This window comes from Electrophorus electricus, chromosome 13, assembly GCF_013358815.1.
Source record: "Electrophorus electricus isolate fEleEle1 chromosome 13, fEleEle1.pri, whole genome shotgun sequence".
NCBI lineage: Eukaryota > Metazoa > Chordata > Actinopteri > Gymnotiformes > Gymnotidae > Electrophorus > Electrophorus electricus.
The window spans coordinates 13,818,527-13,834,341 of NC_049547.1; the positions used below are offsets into that span (position 1 = coordinate 13,818,527).

The following is a 15,815-nucleotide window of genomic DNA, read 5'->3' on the forward strand; positions in this document are numbered from 1 at the left end:
AACTTGGGCAAAGGAAGACATAGAGCTTTTTGTAGAGTCAAAGGAGAAGCTGCAACACTGTGCTCACTTGCAGCACAGAAATACACTGCACTGTCATTCACGCTGAGTTCTGAGATCTCCAGGCTCACAGACTTCTTTCCATCCCCAGCCATTTTAAACCTTTTCTCCTTTGGGTTTTCCAGATTTGGGCTCTCATGAAAAGTATATCCTATGAGGTGAATGCTCTGTCCACCCTGTTTCTGATAATACCATAGTATTGTGTTGTAGTTACTCATGCTGTGAGAGCAAAAAAGTTTAGTCACATCTCCTATGGCCTTTATAACAGCAGCTGGAGACTGCAGGACAGGACTACTGATGGAATTACCTGTTTTAAGGATGAAATGGATCAGTCATTTGTCAACTAATGGATTGAATGCAGAAGATATTTTACTGCATCTTATTGATTACAAAGTTCAAATATATAAAGAATAATCAGGAAAAAAAATGGCAAAGGCAGTCATTTTCACAAAAAGGAAAATTATACTCACCAATGGACCAACAGACCAGACATGAGATGATTTCACTTCTGAGAATCATTATGGATGAAAGACCCTAACAGAGCTTCAAAACAAATAAGCAAAAAACAATAGAACTATATAAAAGAGTTGTGGTGTTTCTGTAGACAGATCTAGAGAGCAAAACAGCAAGTTTTGCTGACACATTTGAGAGGCAAGAAAAATACCGGACCATATCTCCTACCCACCTAACGGAACAAAACAATGAAACAATAGTGCCACCTGGAGACTGCATGCTTAGCAACATACTGTATGGACTAATGCAATGAAGTATGAGAGAAAGAGCTCCCTTCTAGTTACATACTCCTGTAACTCCTTTACCCTTCAGTTCTGTTCATCTGTTTCATCTATAATAGCACAACTTTGCATTATCTTTCTGGACAAATTGGTTTTACATTACTTTTTACATCAGACTTTAACTCTGCTGGTTGGCTTGCTTTTTCTTGCAAGCCACTCCTGGCTTGCTCTTACTGCCTTCAGACTCCTGAGCTCTCATACCATCCCGTTGACTTACTCATATTTACGTGACTTCATGCCCTGGGTCTTCATGCACTTCTCCACACTTCATGCAGGAACGTCCGCTCAAACACTACAAGGCCCAACTCTAAAGTGTAGTAACCAAGGATATTTCTGAGGGCTTCATGAATCTGTATGTCTAATGAATATAATGAATTTTATGAATGTCAAATTTTTTGTACTCATTATTTATTTCAAAGCACCACACAGAAGTGTGTGCACAAGTCATTGCTAGTCATCTGAAATCATTTTTGCCAGATGAGTCTAACTAACAAAATTATAAATCTTGGTGCGTGACTTACTGTTTCATAAGACAAAACTAACAGTTTTAGATTCTGAAAATGCCTTTGTTGGTGAAAACATGTATTCACATGCAAACACATATTTATAAAGTACTAATTAGTAGTATGACTGAAAAAGTTAAACCACAAACACTGAGCTTTGCCAAAGTAGTAAAAGAAGGCAGTGTCCTCATTGCCCATATACTGGAAATCCAGAGTGACCTCTACCAGAGTGACCTTATTCACACTTCTGAACTAGCCTATGTGGTACTTACAAGGATGAAGATTGTGCATGTAAATATAGGCCTACATCAGGCATTCCTATATGGTTGATTGCTATTTGCTTATTATTAATCAGTATGGAAGGTTAACCAGTTAATGTAGATGCTTGTTGTGAGGTTCTTATTTTGTTTATTTAAAATGTCACAAAATTGGGCAACATTCTCAGATTTCCCCCTGCTGGTTACCTTAATTGTTGCAGTAACATCAGCCCAGTTTTTGTTTAGCGGTTCAACAGGTTTATGACACTGTGCACTCACTGCACAAAAATATAGTGCGCTGTCATCTGAATCCACATTCTTCACAGTGAAAGATCCACTTTCTGTATTTTTTTTAACAGCTGAGAATTTATTTTTATCAAAGGATCCAAAGTCTGGTGAACTTGTAGCTATTGTGTAAACAATGAGCTCCATGGCCTCCCCTTGGTGCTGTCGGTACCAGTACATCTGATAGTAGCTAGCACCTTTATTATGGCTGCAGTTCATTTCAGCAGAGTTCCCCTTCTCAGCCCAGAGGACACTGTGGCTTTGTTTGACACCATTTTCTCCAGCTAAAACTGATAGACAGCAGATGGTCAAAAGTTATGTTAAGAACAGTGCATATTGACTTTAGACTATATTCAGTAGTGAAATACAACACTGCTCAGCATTCAGTGCAATACATTACCTGTAGTCCACTGAAGGGATAAACTGATGGTGATGAAAACACCGATCATAGTGAACGCTTGTTATAACAAAAAGGATCAGGATCTCAAACAATTCGTTTCTAAAGCTTACTGATAAAGATCAATGGGAGGAAATTAAGTCAAAACCATGCCAATGTCAACTCCCATATGCTCAATTATGAATCAGCATTTTAGTCTTTTCTAGGCCTCACAATTTGGGTGCTTAAGTTAAATTGTTGAACTGTAATCATTTTACAAAATGATTTGACTAGAAAATGATGTAAACCTGTGTAAATAAATCTGAAATAGCTTAGATTCATGCACAAAGAACCGAAACTGCTGAATTAAGTGTTGATGTTAGGGCATGCAGTATGATGTATGGTTAATGTAGTTAGACATAACAGGGGAGGAGTGGTCAGGAGAAGGTAATGCCTGGAGACTTCAGAGAAAACAAACTTTTATTCGCTGCTATTTTTTTCTCTCTCTCTCGTCCTTTCTCTCACACTCTCTCTGTCTCACTGCTTCCTCTAAACTTTTCTCTTACATGGTTTTTCTCTGACTCTGTGGTTCACTCTGAAACACACATGCATCAGCACACCCCCCACACATACATCCTCCATATGTATGTATACATGCATGCATGTGTGGTTATATTTACTTTCCTCTTATTCTGGAAAAAACAAACAAACCAAAAAACCAAAACATGTTGTAATCATCTTTGAATTAACTGACAAAGGTTTTTTCCACATCTTGACACATGCATGCAAATTTTGAGCTCTCCATAAGAATAAATAAATATAGGTGTGTGGGAGTTCAGAACCAAAATGTGGTCTAGTGTAGTAGTGCAGCAGGATGTCTGAGCCACTTTGATATGCTGCAAAGAGGTACACTGCACTGTCATCCAGTGTTACAGTATTTATCCTCAGTGATGCTTTAATATTTCCATTTCCTATTCCCATTCTCAAGAAAGTTCTTTGCTGAATCCAGGCTCCAGCTGAGCATCTGTTAGAACACTGAATCTCATAAGCTCAAACCTTTGGCTCTGAGTGTATTTATACCAAAGAATGTGATTGTAGCTTGAAATGTTGTGAGAACACTGAAGTTCTGGAATATCCTCTCTTTATGATCAGGCCAGTAGGAATTTGGGAAACATCATTACTGACAGAAGCCACTACGTGAAAAACACATATTCTAACTTTTTATTTAACTCTCATATAATGTAGATTAATGCAGCATGGCCATATTTATTTGCCAACCTGTATAAGGAATCAATGACAGTAATGAAAATTAATCTGATCAAGGCTTCTACTCTTGTTCTACTCAGCAGTCATGAACAGATTTATTTTCATCACTGTCATTGAGTCCTTATCACAGTTTATGCTGAATACTGATTCAGCAATGCCCCTTCTTGTTTAAATAACAAACATCACAAAAGGCAGATCATGAGATAGTAATGGTACATCTATTCTTGGTCAAACATGAGTCAGCATGACAAAGGAACAACATGAAAGACATGTATAAAAACTATTTGAGGGACTGATAGTGTCAACTGACTTGATTTTGAGATTCTTGCCTCCAGAGGAGATTCTAAAATAATCACATCAGTTCAAAATATCAAGCTTCACATGTGCTTGTTTTTCTTGTTGTTTGTTTTTTAGGTTCTGTAAGGGTTTTTATTGATAAACACAGTTTCTAAGGGACATGTCAAAAAGATATATACATGTTAGACTGGCTAATGTAGGTGGGTCTTGAAGAAACGGCATATTATCTGATTAAGAAGAGCCATAATTTTATTTACTGTACCATCTTTTAAAAACTTAATTGCATTACCTATTTTCACTGAATGTGAATGTGAATATGTTTAGCTAAAATCAGTCACCTTTTGAACTGATTTTTGTTGTCTCTCTATGTTTTGGCAAAGCATCAGAGTCACCTGCATTGATTTCTACCACATGCTCCATGAGCTTCTCTCAGTCATGTGGCATATAGAACACAGCAGTTACCCATACTATTACGAGGACCCTCCCTGTACTCTCATTCCCCCAGATTCTGCCCAGCTTTAAACAAAGAATGGTCCAATAAATTTCAGTAACTATCAGTGTGTGCAAGTAAGAAAGAAAACTGCTTTGATAGCTCAGTGCCATTTTTGATATTTTTTTTGTGTGTGATGAGATTTGTCTTTACAGATATTGTGCCTTCTGTTGCAACGTTCCATATACATCTCTCATAAAATACCTCATAGTATTCACAGATATTGAAAAAAAAAAAGTAAATTCTCCAACTCCAGCCACATAAAATTGACCTCTTTTTCAATTTGCTTAATACTGGTTAGTCCCAAATATCCAATGTGTTTCAGGCTGATGTCTGCACTCTCTGATTCCATAGTATTGTATAGGAGAAATGTTTTGGTTGCAGGTGAGGATTAAACTCATCTGAGACACAACACATCAGGAGGAGTTTGAATAACATCTTCGCAAATATACAGATCCTTGGTTGAATCAAAACGTATTAGCCACACACCTAGTTATGTGAATAGTTTTGATATGCTGGTAGTAATATTACCTGAGAAACAACAGAGAGAAATAATGAGTGAATTTCATCATGTTGGTGTCTTATGCTGAAAGAAAGCTCAGATCTACAGTTGAGCCAAATCAGGCTAATAAACATATGATCATTATACTGGCAGAAATGCTGATGAACGTGTTGAGTGGTGCTGGATATTTTTGTAGCAGATGGAGGGTCTTGGAGCATTGTGCTGTGCTGGCTGCACAGTAGTACACAGCAGTGTCTTCAGCTGATCTCAGTTTGAGGAGATGAAGAGTGGAGTGCTCACACCATCTCCATAGATGTTAAAGTGACAACAAAAAGGGCTTTCAAGATTTGTGTTTGAGGAATAATCATATCTAGTAAATTTGAGGAAAGTATTATTAAGGAACATTTAATGTAAGGTGGGCTCAAACCCAGGTAAGATAGGTGATGACACCGACAGCCTACTGGGTGAGCAACCACGCTCTAACGGTGGGCCTCTGTGCAGGACAGTTGGATAGTGGAACAGGTAAACAGGAAAAGTAAATAACCAAAAGGGAAGTTGAACCGCGGCCGCTTTGTTGCCAGGCAGACAAAGACCCGCTAGAGCGCGGCAGCTATAATACTACCTGTGTGTATATCGCCCTTCAGAGGAATGGAGGACGACAAAACTAGAGGACAAGGAACTAAATACCACACTGAGCGTGGGAAAAGGGAGAACCAAGGACGCCACGGGAAGAATGGCAGCCCCGATGCCCTGGGGAAAACCAAACTAAAACTTCCCAAACAAAACCAGAAAACATGGAGGAACTGTAATGGCTAAGGGGAGCCTTGGGAGAGAGACAGATCTGAGGGGGAAAACTGGAGAGGGGAGGGGACGTGTAAAAACACGGACACCCTCGCTGTACAGACGTGAGGTGTAGCACAAGGGCTCACAGACCTCAATACCCAAAGTTACCAGCTAGGAGCTTGGCTCAGAACTTTGGCAAAGACCCAGCACAGAGTGACTGGGTCACTGGGCTTATATAGGCCTAGCCCAGTGGTTGGGCATTAAGCCTGATTAGTGGTGTGCCTGACTCTGGCCACCAGACGGAGGCCTCGGCCTGCTGTTTCCAACAGCAGGGTTTATTGTTCAGGGGAGATGATGTGTGAGACACTGTGTATATGCTGAACAGTAGTATACTGCACTGTCTTCTGGTGTTACAGTATTTATCCTCAGAGTGACCTTACTATTTCCTTTTCCAGACATGGTAACATTTTTGCTGAATTCAGGCTCCAAACTTGGTTGTGATCCAGGTCTCCTGTGAGCTTAAAATGACCATCTTGGGCTTGTTTGTACCAGAGAATGCGATTGTAGCTTGCAATGCTGTGAGAACACTGAAGATCTGGAGATGGACACTCCCCATGCTTTATTATTAGGTCAGGGGGAGTTTGGGAAACTTCATTACGGCCAACAGAGACTGTCAAAAAAAAAGGAAACAAACAAACAAACTACATATATGTGTATTATTTATTTATTTATATAATACTCCCAGACATAGTAACTTATACTTTATATATCCATGTAAAAAGAAAGTTTTTTTTTACTTAGTAAAAGTAAAAAGTTTCATATTTGAAAAATAGCTTAAAAGGAGTAATGAAATTGTTGAGAAATCCTGATACAAGTGAAAGTGTTTCCACTGTATGGTGGAAGAAGGGGCAGCACACATGATGTCAGTTTAGACTTGGTACAGATGCAGTATTGCCCCCTTTTGTTTAGGTAGCAAAACTGATAGAAAAAGCAGATCACATGAGGTATATGCTGATGCATGATTATGATTTTATGATTTGTTATATATTGATTCACCAATCCTAAACTACCAATCAAATCAACAAGGACATTTTTGTATATTTATCCCTTGAGGGAAAAAGACAAACATTTTCCTATCCTGATCAACATGTCCACAAAGAGCTAATTAATCAGTTCCAGAATCTTCAGCAAAGATAAGAATATAGTGGAATACAAAACGTACTAGTACCAAGACTCCTGTTTTGTCATTGTCTGGAAAGGACTACAAGGTAAATGCAGTTAGATATCTGACTGAGCAAGCTTTGGGTATCAAGTCCAGTGAATCAGGAACAACTGGTTCATTTTGGTGTCCATCAGCCCCACATTGCTCACAAAGCCTTGTAAACCCAGTAGCACAACTTCAAGAAATCCATCAGCCCACCTGAACTGCCGGTTTAGACCTAGTTGAACCCATCAAAGCATAAGGCCTGTATCTCTTCAAACATTCATTCGTTTGGCACCAGTAAGGTCACTGTAATTAATATGCATCAGAATTGGATTAGATAAGCCCTTTCTCATCCATTTTGGTAAGTAGCCTGGGCTGGTGCCCCAATTAATCCTATCAGTTTTGATTGCCAATTTATTGACTGATTCATACCACTAAAAAGTCTGAATATTTCAAAATTAAAACCATGTTTCCTTTGTGGGTTTGAAAACAGGCACATGCAACATCATTGTTTGTGGGGAGATAACAGAGAACTGTACTTCAATTTAAGTATTAGATTTAAAAAAATATATATATAGAATGGGTATGTTCCAAGTATGGTGAACGCAAAACCCACAAAGGAAACTGTAGCCCTGCTGACAACCAACAGAGTTAAGTAGCACCTGTTGTAAATAACATACAACAGGCCTTCATAAACAATGCTTCTTAACTGTGATGGATTAGCTGTGTGATAAATAAATCCTTCTGTTACTTACTGGAACATGAGATACATATACATATAACAGTTTCAGATTATGAAAATGCCTTTGTTGGTGAAAACATTTGCATTCACATGTAAATACATGTCATATTTATGAAGTACATATTTATGAACACTGCTTATGGCCATAAAATAGGCAGGGTTCTCATCTACCATCTACTGGAAATCTACCAGAGCAACTTCTACCAGAGTGAACTCATTCACACCTCTGAACTGGCCTATGTGGTACTTACAAGGATGAAGATTGTGCATGTCATGTCAGGCCTACATCAGACATTCTTATATGGTTTATAATTTCTAATTTTTAATCATTTGCCAGAGCTGAGTCATATGGAAAGTTAATCAGTTAATGTACATGCTTGTTCTGGGGTTCTTATTTTATTTATTCAAAATCCCACAAAATTTGTCAAAATTACATTAGAAGTCCACCCAATTTTTGATCGACAGTTCAACATATTTGTGATACTGTGCAGTCACTGCACAGAAATATAGTCATCTGATTCCATAATTTTCACAGTGAAAGATATATTTTGGATAGATTTGTTAACATCTGAGAATTTATTTCCATCAAAGGATCCAAAGTCTGGTGAACTGCCAGCTCTTGTGTAAACAGTGAGCTCCATGGCCTCCCCTTGGTGCTGTCAGTACCAGTACATCTGATAGTAGCTAGCACCTTTATTATGGCTGCAGTTCATTTCAGCAGACCTCCGCCTCTGAGTCCAGAGAACACTTTAGCTTTGTGTGATGCCATTGTTTTCCTGCTAAAACTGATGGACTGATGGTCAAAAGTTATGCGAAGAAGAACAGTGCATATTGAATTTAGACTATATTCAGTAGTGAAATTAAATACAACACTGCACACCGATCATAGTGAACACTTATTATGACATAAGGCATCAGGATCGTATGTCCTTTGTTTCTATAGCTTACTGATAAAGATCAATGGGATGAAATTAAGTCAAAACTACAAATCCACCATGTAGAATATCCTGACAAGCTACATCGCATTCCGGTATGGCAGCACCAGTGCAGCAACTCAAGGCTCTGTAGAGGGTGGTGAACACTGCCCAGCACAGAACTGCAGCTGCTCACCCACCTATTCAAGACATCTACAACAAGAGGTCTTCATCCAAGATGGCGCCGGTGAGGTTGGCTGCAGCTCAAGACAGCTCTGCTCACACTTTATTTTTTTTCCTTTTATTTTTCACACTTTCACTTACTTTAGATTCTTTTTCCTGTCACCACAGCTTGCTTTAGTTATGACAGAAACACTCTTGTTTCTATTAGTTTACAATACACTCACAATCTGTCCATTTTAACTCTGGACCAAAGCTGGTTGAGCAAGATCCTGAGGGAAAACAAAGGACAAAACACAATGGTCATCTGAGGAAAGTGAGCTGGTGTCAGGAACAGGCTGAAGGCTTGGGCACATTGAGCACCACTGCCTAACATCCTGCTAGCCAATGTCCAGTCTTATAAAGGACGGACTAATCGGTGGCCACCTTACAGGATGCTCTGGATGAAGCAGACTGACAAATGTTCTGAGACAGCTCTGATGACATCAACATGTTTACGGAAGTAGTTTTGGGATTTGTTGGGAAACTGATGGATGCTATTGTTCCAAAAATCACTGTTAAGATGTTCCCCAATGATCACCACTCAGTAGCCCTCATATCAGTTGGAATGAAAGTGCTTTTAAAAGTTACCATTATCCCCTCCAACTCATCACCAAGTTGTCAGATGTGGGACTTCATCCATCCCTGTGTCACTGGATCTCTAACTTCTTGAAGGAAAGACCACAGGCAGCATGGGTAGGCAAATGTCTCACCTGCCTTCCCCGTCAGCACATGAGCTCTTCTTGGTTGTGTCTGAGTCTCGCAGGACCATCATAGCCTGGTTTGGGAGCAGCACCAAGCAGAATAGGCAGGCTGTCCAGAGAGCGATGCGTTCAGCTCACCGCATAATTCGAACCAAGCTTCCTGACCTGCAGACCACATACTACAAGAGATGCTGGACCAAGGCCAGAAAGACTGTGAGAGATCCTATTTATCCCAACAATGAACTATTCTCTATTCTTAATGAGCGCTTCTGCTCCCTAGAACTACCTCATACACACACACACACACACACACACACACACACTTTTCATACACTGGACTTCTTTACCGTATATCACTGTTACTTATTTATACATTTATATACTTATACATTGTCACTATCTATTCATTTATTCATAATTACTGCCAGTCACCTCAACTATGCGCTCAACTATACACTACTCTCAACTCTACATTGTACTTTTCGCTTGCCATTCAATGCTCACCACCAATCCCTATACCCCTATATTGTTTATATACAATGTATATACATTGTATATATTGTAACCACAGTATTTTGTTTCTGTTATATTATCTATGTTTATCTTTAGATTCTCAATCTCTCTCTCTCTCTCTCTCTCTCTCTCTCTCTCTCTCTCTCTCTCTCTCTCTCTATATATATATATATATATATATATATATATATATATATATATATATACCCTTCATGTGAGCAGGCAGTCATCAAAGCATGTACAGTGTATGACTATGTATGTGACAAATAAGCTTTGATTTGATTTGAAAAGATGCCTAAGGAAAGCCAGTAACAGATAGGGCCTCCATGCCTCCATCTTGTGTCAACGGGGCTCGCTCACATAGAGCACAGCTAGTTAAAGTGCCCCTGGATGACCCTCCAGACCAACCGGCCTGCTCACATAATAACCATGTGTATTCAAAATCTGACTATAGATACAGGATATAATGAGGCAATGATTTCACAAATGTGTATATCCACACCTTATTTATATAGACAGGATGAGAACATGGCCGCCAAATCCAAACAGATTTGTGTGTCATCTTATACTTTATTGTTCATTACTATGGTCTACTTCCTGAGAATCAGAGCATGGACATAATTTCTCACCTGATAAAGTTTTCAAATGAGATTGTGATAACCACTGAGACTGCTGTGTTATAAAGCATATTTTAAAATGTTCATCCAGACGATGAAAATTCGCAAAGTCTAATTATAAAGTTTATTGGCATTAAATCAGTCAGCCCACAGAAGCAGGCATTTACTGTTGATGGGTAACATGGATCAACTGAAGGTTTTTGTACTTGAGGGAAACAATCTACAGCACTGTGTAATAGGCTGCACAGAAGTACACAGCACTCTCATTCACTGTAAGACTACTAATGGTCAAAGAGCCATTGTTTCTTCCATCTCCACTCAGTTCTATCTTCCTTTCAAATTCTGCCTCTTGGTTTGAGATGTCAGTGAAGAGGTACCCCATGAGCTTAAAGCTTATGGCATGGCTGTGTTTGTACCACAGTATGCGATCATAACCATTTATTGTATGAGCACATTTGATCTCAGCAGTCTCTTCTTGATTCTTTATGAGATCAGGAGGATACTGGATTACAGTACAAAGAGTGAATCCTGTGGAGAGAGAAAATGTGTTTTCTTGGTTATATAAAAATATAAAATTGAATGTCATATTCTGGGGCTTAGGCTTCATGTAAAAAACAAACAAACACAAAAAATTGCACTTCTTATATTCATCTGTAAGCCACAACAGTGTGACAGAATGTCTATTAAGAACAGTTTTCATGATGACTCTCTGTGCTGTGTGGCTCTGCTCAGAACTGGTGTAGAAGATGTATGTCTAGCCAATCTAGATGTATTTACTACTCACACCTAAGTGTGGCATACTCTGCTGTCATTAGGATGCGTTATGTATATCTCTGTCTCTGTAAATTTTTTATACATACTTTAATCTCAGCTCAGTCCTGATCCCTTCAACAGAAATGTGTGAGAATCATCATCTAGAATAGCAGGATCAGTGATGTAACATGAAGGAAATGACCTCATAAAGTATGGTTGCATGCAAACTTGTGATATTGCTGTTCTCCAATACATGCATGCACACAGGGTGTTGTTGTACAGCCCCTGCCCTAAAGTTATGGCACTGTGTTCACTTACAGTGCAGAAATATATTGCACTGTCAGTAAAATCCAGATCTTTTACTGTAAGGGAGCCACTCTCAGGAACTGTTTTATTGGCTAAGAATTTATTCTAACTAAATTCATTTCCAAACTCTGGCTTTTTGCTATAGCTAGATGTGAAAACAATGAGCTTCATAGTTTCTCCTTGGTGCTGGCAGTACCAGTACATCTGATAATATGTTGCACCCTTGGTATGACTGCAGTTAATTGTGACAGATTTTCCCATTTCAGCCCAGAGTACATCAGGCTGATTGACATCATTCACCCCTGCAACACCTGTGGATAAACAGCACATAAACTTAAACTCTAAGAGTTACTTTCCCAATGTTTAGAATGTTTAGCAGTTTTATTGTAGAAATGGCTACCTTTGGTTACCTTTGAACCAGTACATTAACTTGATTACTATTATAATGATTCTCATCATGTTTACTGTTGGTAAAGTTCTTACTGAATTACACATGTCCTCTAGTTATAAATACATAGATACAGGATATGACATCATGAGACATTTCTGTATTGTGATGAGGCATCTGGGGCGATGGATGGGACACACGTGCGAGTCCCGGAAGAAAAAGATGTTAAAAAGAAACCAAAAGACAGCAAACAATGTGCAAACACACTCAGTACACATGTCAGCCATGACCAGTGGTTCAGACATTGAATAAACAATGACGGACTAATGAGGTGGATAACAAGGGGCAGGTGCAACACATGACAAGACTAACAAGGTATGCCTGTGACAATTTCAATCATGCATTTACTCCCTCCTTGTCTTTACAGATAGTAAGAAAATGTAATAAAATCAGATTGTGAACAAAATGTATTGTTCATTACTATGGTCTACTTCCTGTGTATCAGAGCAAATGGAGCAAAATGCCCCATCAAGCTGGATGCCAAAAGAGAAAGAGAGATTGACTCACTAATCCATATCATTCGGATGAGATAAGTGTGGTCAGATGGTTACACGGAGGGGAAAGGTAGTCAGAACTGAGGGGTCTGTACATCCAGAAAGCAACAAAGCAAATGCTGAGGGCAACTCCAAGTACCTTAGAATCCCACAGGCAAATGGGAACCATGAAGAACCAAAAGGCAAGCAGCCACAGCCAAATATCTACAGAGAATGAGGCAAGTCCCGAGAAGTCATCTGAATGGGACGAACAAGATCCCATGGTGTCTATTAACACCAAAACTCTATCAGTCATCAAATACCCTGCTGGCATAATCAACTGGCCAAAGGAAGAGAAAGAAGGAACTGACATAAAGACAAGGAAATTACTCACAATGCACGAACGGTTTCATTCCAAATCCAGCACTCTGAGACCATACACTAAGTGGAAGGAGAGGGTAAGATAACCTCCTGCACAGTATGCATGATTGGCAAATAGTGGAAATAGCTGATATAAATAAATCCTACCAATGGCTGGAAAAGGCTGGATTTAAAGACAGCACAGGACAGGGTACTAATCATGCAACACAGGAACAAGCTCTGAATACAAGATGAATAGAGGCTGGATCGATCACGCCAGACAGGACTCCACATGCAGGCTGTGCCTCAAGCCCCTGAGACAATCCAGCACATAACAGTGGGATGCAAGATGCTATTAGGCAGACCATACATGGAATGCCCTATCTGTTTGGCTGGAATAGTATACAGAAACATCTGTGCCGAGTATGGGCTGGACGTCCCGAGATAAAATTGATACACAATGACTAATCAGCCAGACATAATAGTGATAGACAAACAGCCAAAGAGGGCTGGGCTGTAGTGTTAGCTCTAGCAAACCCAAGTAATTGCAACATTAGGACCAAGGAACTCAAAAAAACTTGAAAATGAACAAAGACTAAGAAAACAGCTGGAAAAGCTAGATGGTGAAGGCAACAGTGATTCACATGATAATTTGAGCACTAGGAGCTGTGGCCCCACATTGGGATGAATGGCTCCAACAGATCCCAGGAACAACATCTGACATCTCTGTCCAGAAGATTGCAGTCTTAATAGTCCTAGGCCTATAATTGACCTGTGTAAAATGTGGTTGTTTTAGATGTTTATTTAAAATTCGGAAGAGACACTTGAGTAGCAATTGAAACACCAACCCATATCTTTATAGCTTCCATCCATATAACAGTTAAGTGACACAACAGCACCACCTACAGACTGGATGGTATACCACACATTGTCCTCAGAAAGCTCAGCACTTGCACTGACCTCACACTCCATTTTGATACCTCATGCATTTGATGACTTAACCATTTTGACCATTAGTGTTTGTCAGGAACACAGAGAACACAGAGTCCTCCAGCATCTCATTACACAATAAGTTGATTCAACATGATATGAACTACCCTATTGACATCTTTTTCTATCTGAATTATTGTATTGGCCGGTTTATAGACTGTTAAGCATATATTAAATATTAAAGAATAAAAACTATATGTCTGTAATGACATTTTGCAGATAAGTGATGCAGTAAGTGAGGAGAACAGTGCTCATCTTGTCTCCTTCTGTTTGTTCATCTTAGCACCTGTACAATTTGCCTAACTGTCACAGCATGAGATAGTGTGCATGAGATAGAGCTAACAGCTTTACCTTATGGAATTGCTGTCTGTATGGGGGATGAGAACCACATTGATCTCATCATTGCAAATTATTAGAAACTTTGCTAAAGTTGATTCATATGAAGCTATAAACAGCAAAGGCATGGCAAATGGTTAGCAGTCATTCAAATGTGATAAAATTAAAAAATACTCTGTCATTGATTTGGTAAGGAGCCCCATGTTTGGTGAGGAGCCCTATGGTACCAGTACATCTGATTTTAGTGAATTGTATTATTATGGCTGCAGTTTTCAGCAGAACTATCTTACAGAGCACTGAAGACACTGTGTCTTTTCATCAGGCCGTTTTCCCATCAATATTGTAATAAACCAGTAACAGCGAGAGAATAAGTTTACTAAGATTACTTAACTTGAGAGCTAGCATCATTAGTGTGCTACAGTAACCACTGCTGATTATCCCCAATATTGTGTTTAATTCCAATATGTTTAATTCCTAACCACATTGCTAAAAGCGTCCACACACTTTTAAACACTTTTTATTAATATTTTTATTGCATAGTAAATTAAACAAATCATAAGGGAGGGACACTTTTACTAACATAAAAATAAATAATTGTGATTAGACTACAATGTATGTGTAAATATGAAACAATAGAAATTACATCAATCTTTCTAATAGTATATAAAGTGTCATGCGTAGCTAAGGTCTTAAATTCATGAATATTACTTTTTCGTTTTTCATTTCACTTTCATTTTTCATATAATTTCATTTTCATTTTCATTTACATTCTAGAGGATTTAATCAAATTATGCATTTACTATTCACAAAAGAAAGATATTTTAATCAGTAAATAAAAAAACTTCATTCATTATTGAGGTGATAGGCCTATAGATTTCATCATCAGGAGTTTTTGTTCAGCAGTTCAACAGGTATATGACACTGTGTTCACTCACTGCACAGAAATACAGAGCACTGTCATCTGAATCCAGATTCTTCACAGTGAAAGATCCATTCTCAGCAACTTCTTTAATAGCAGAGAATTTTCTTTCATCAAAGGAGCCAAAGTCTGGTGCACTGATGGTAGATGTGTAAACTATGACCTCCATAGCTTTTCCTTGGTGCTGTCGGTACCAGTACATTCCATAGTAGGACAGACCTTTATTATGGCTGCAGTTAATTTCAGCAGAATTCCCCTTCAGAGCCCACAGGACACTGCGGCTTTGTGTGACACCATTTTCTCCTGCTAAAACTAATAGATAGCAGATGGTCAAAAGTTATGCAAAGAACAGTGAAATGTAACATATAATATCATCAGTTTTTATTCAGTAAATAAGTGCAAACTGTCTTTTCATTTTCAGGAGTGTGGTACCTGTAACGCACTGAAGTGAGAAAGACAAGGTGAAGACAATACTGATCATACTGGACGTCTTTTGACAAAAGCAGGTGTGAGCATACGCTCTGCTGTGGCTGGTAAAGATCGTCTTGAGGAAATGAGAAGAAAACCACAACAACTCCCATATTCACATGATCATTTCTGACTCTTCCTTTTTCTCTTGCATTCATTAGCCAAGAAAAGCCAAGCTAACAGCTTTCAGAAAACCTTTCTCAGACTTTAAAATATTGTTTCAACTGAACATAACTTGC

The 15,815-nt window shown here is 38.8% G+C and overlaps 1 gene segment (V, D, J or C); it reads right to left on the reverse strand.

The window, feature by feature from the left end:
• Positions 1–15,085: 15,085 nt before the first annotated feature.
• LOC113592092 lies at positions 15,086–15,597 on the reverse strand. The segment is given in 2 exon segments: positions 15,086–15,420; positions 15,541–15,597. Coding segments are annotated over 2 exon segments (384 nt in total).
• Between the last annotated feature and the right edge of the window lie 218 nt (positions 15,598–15,815).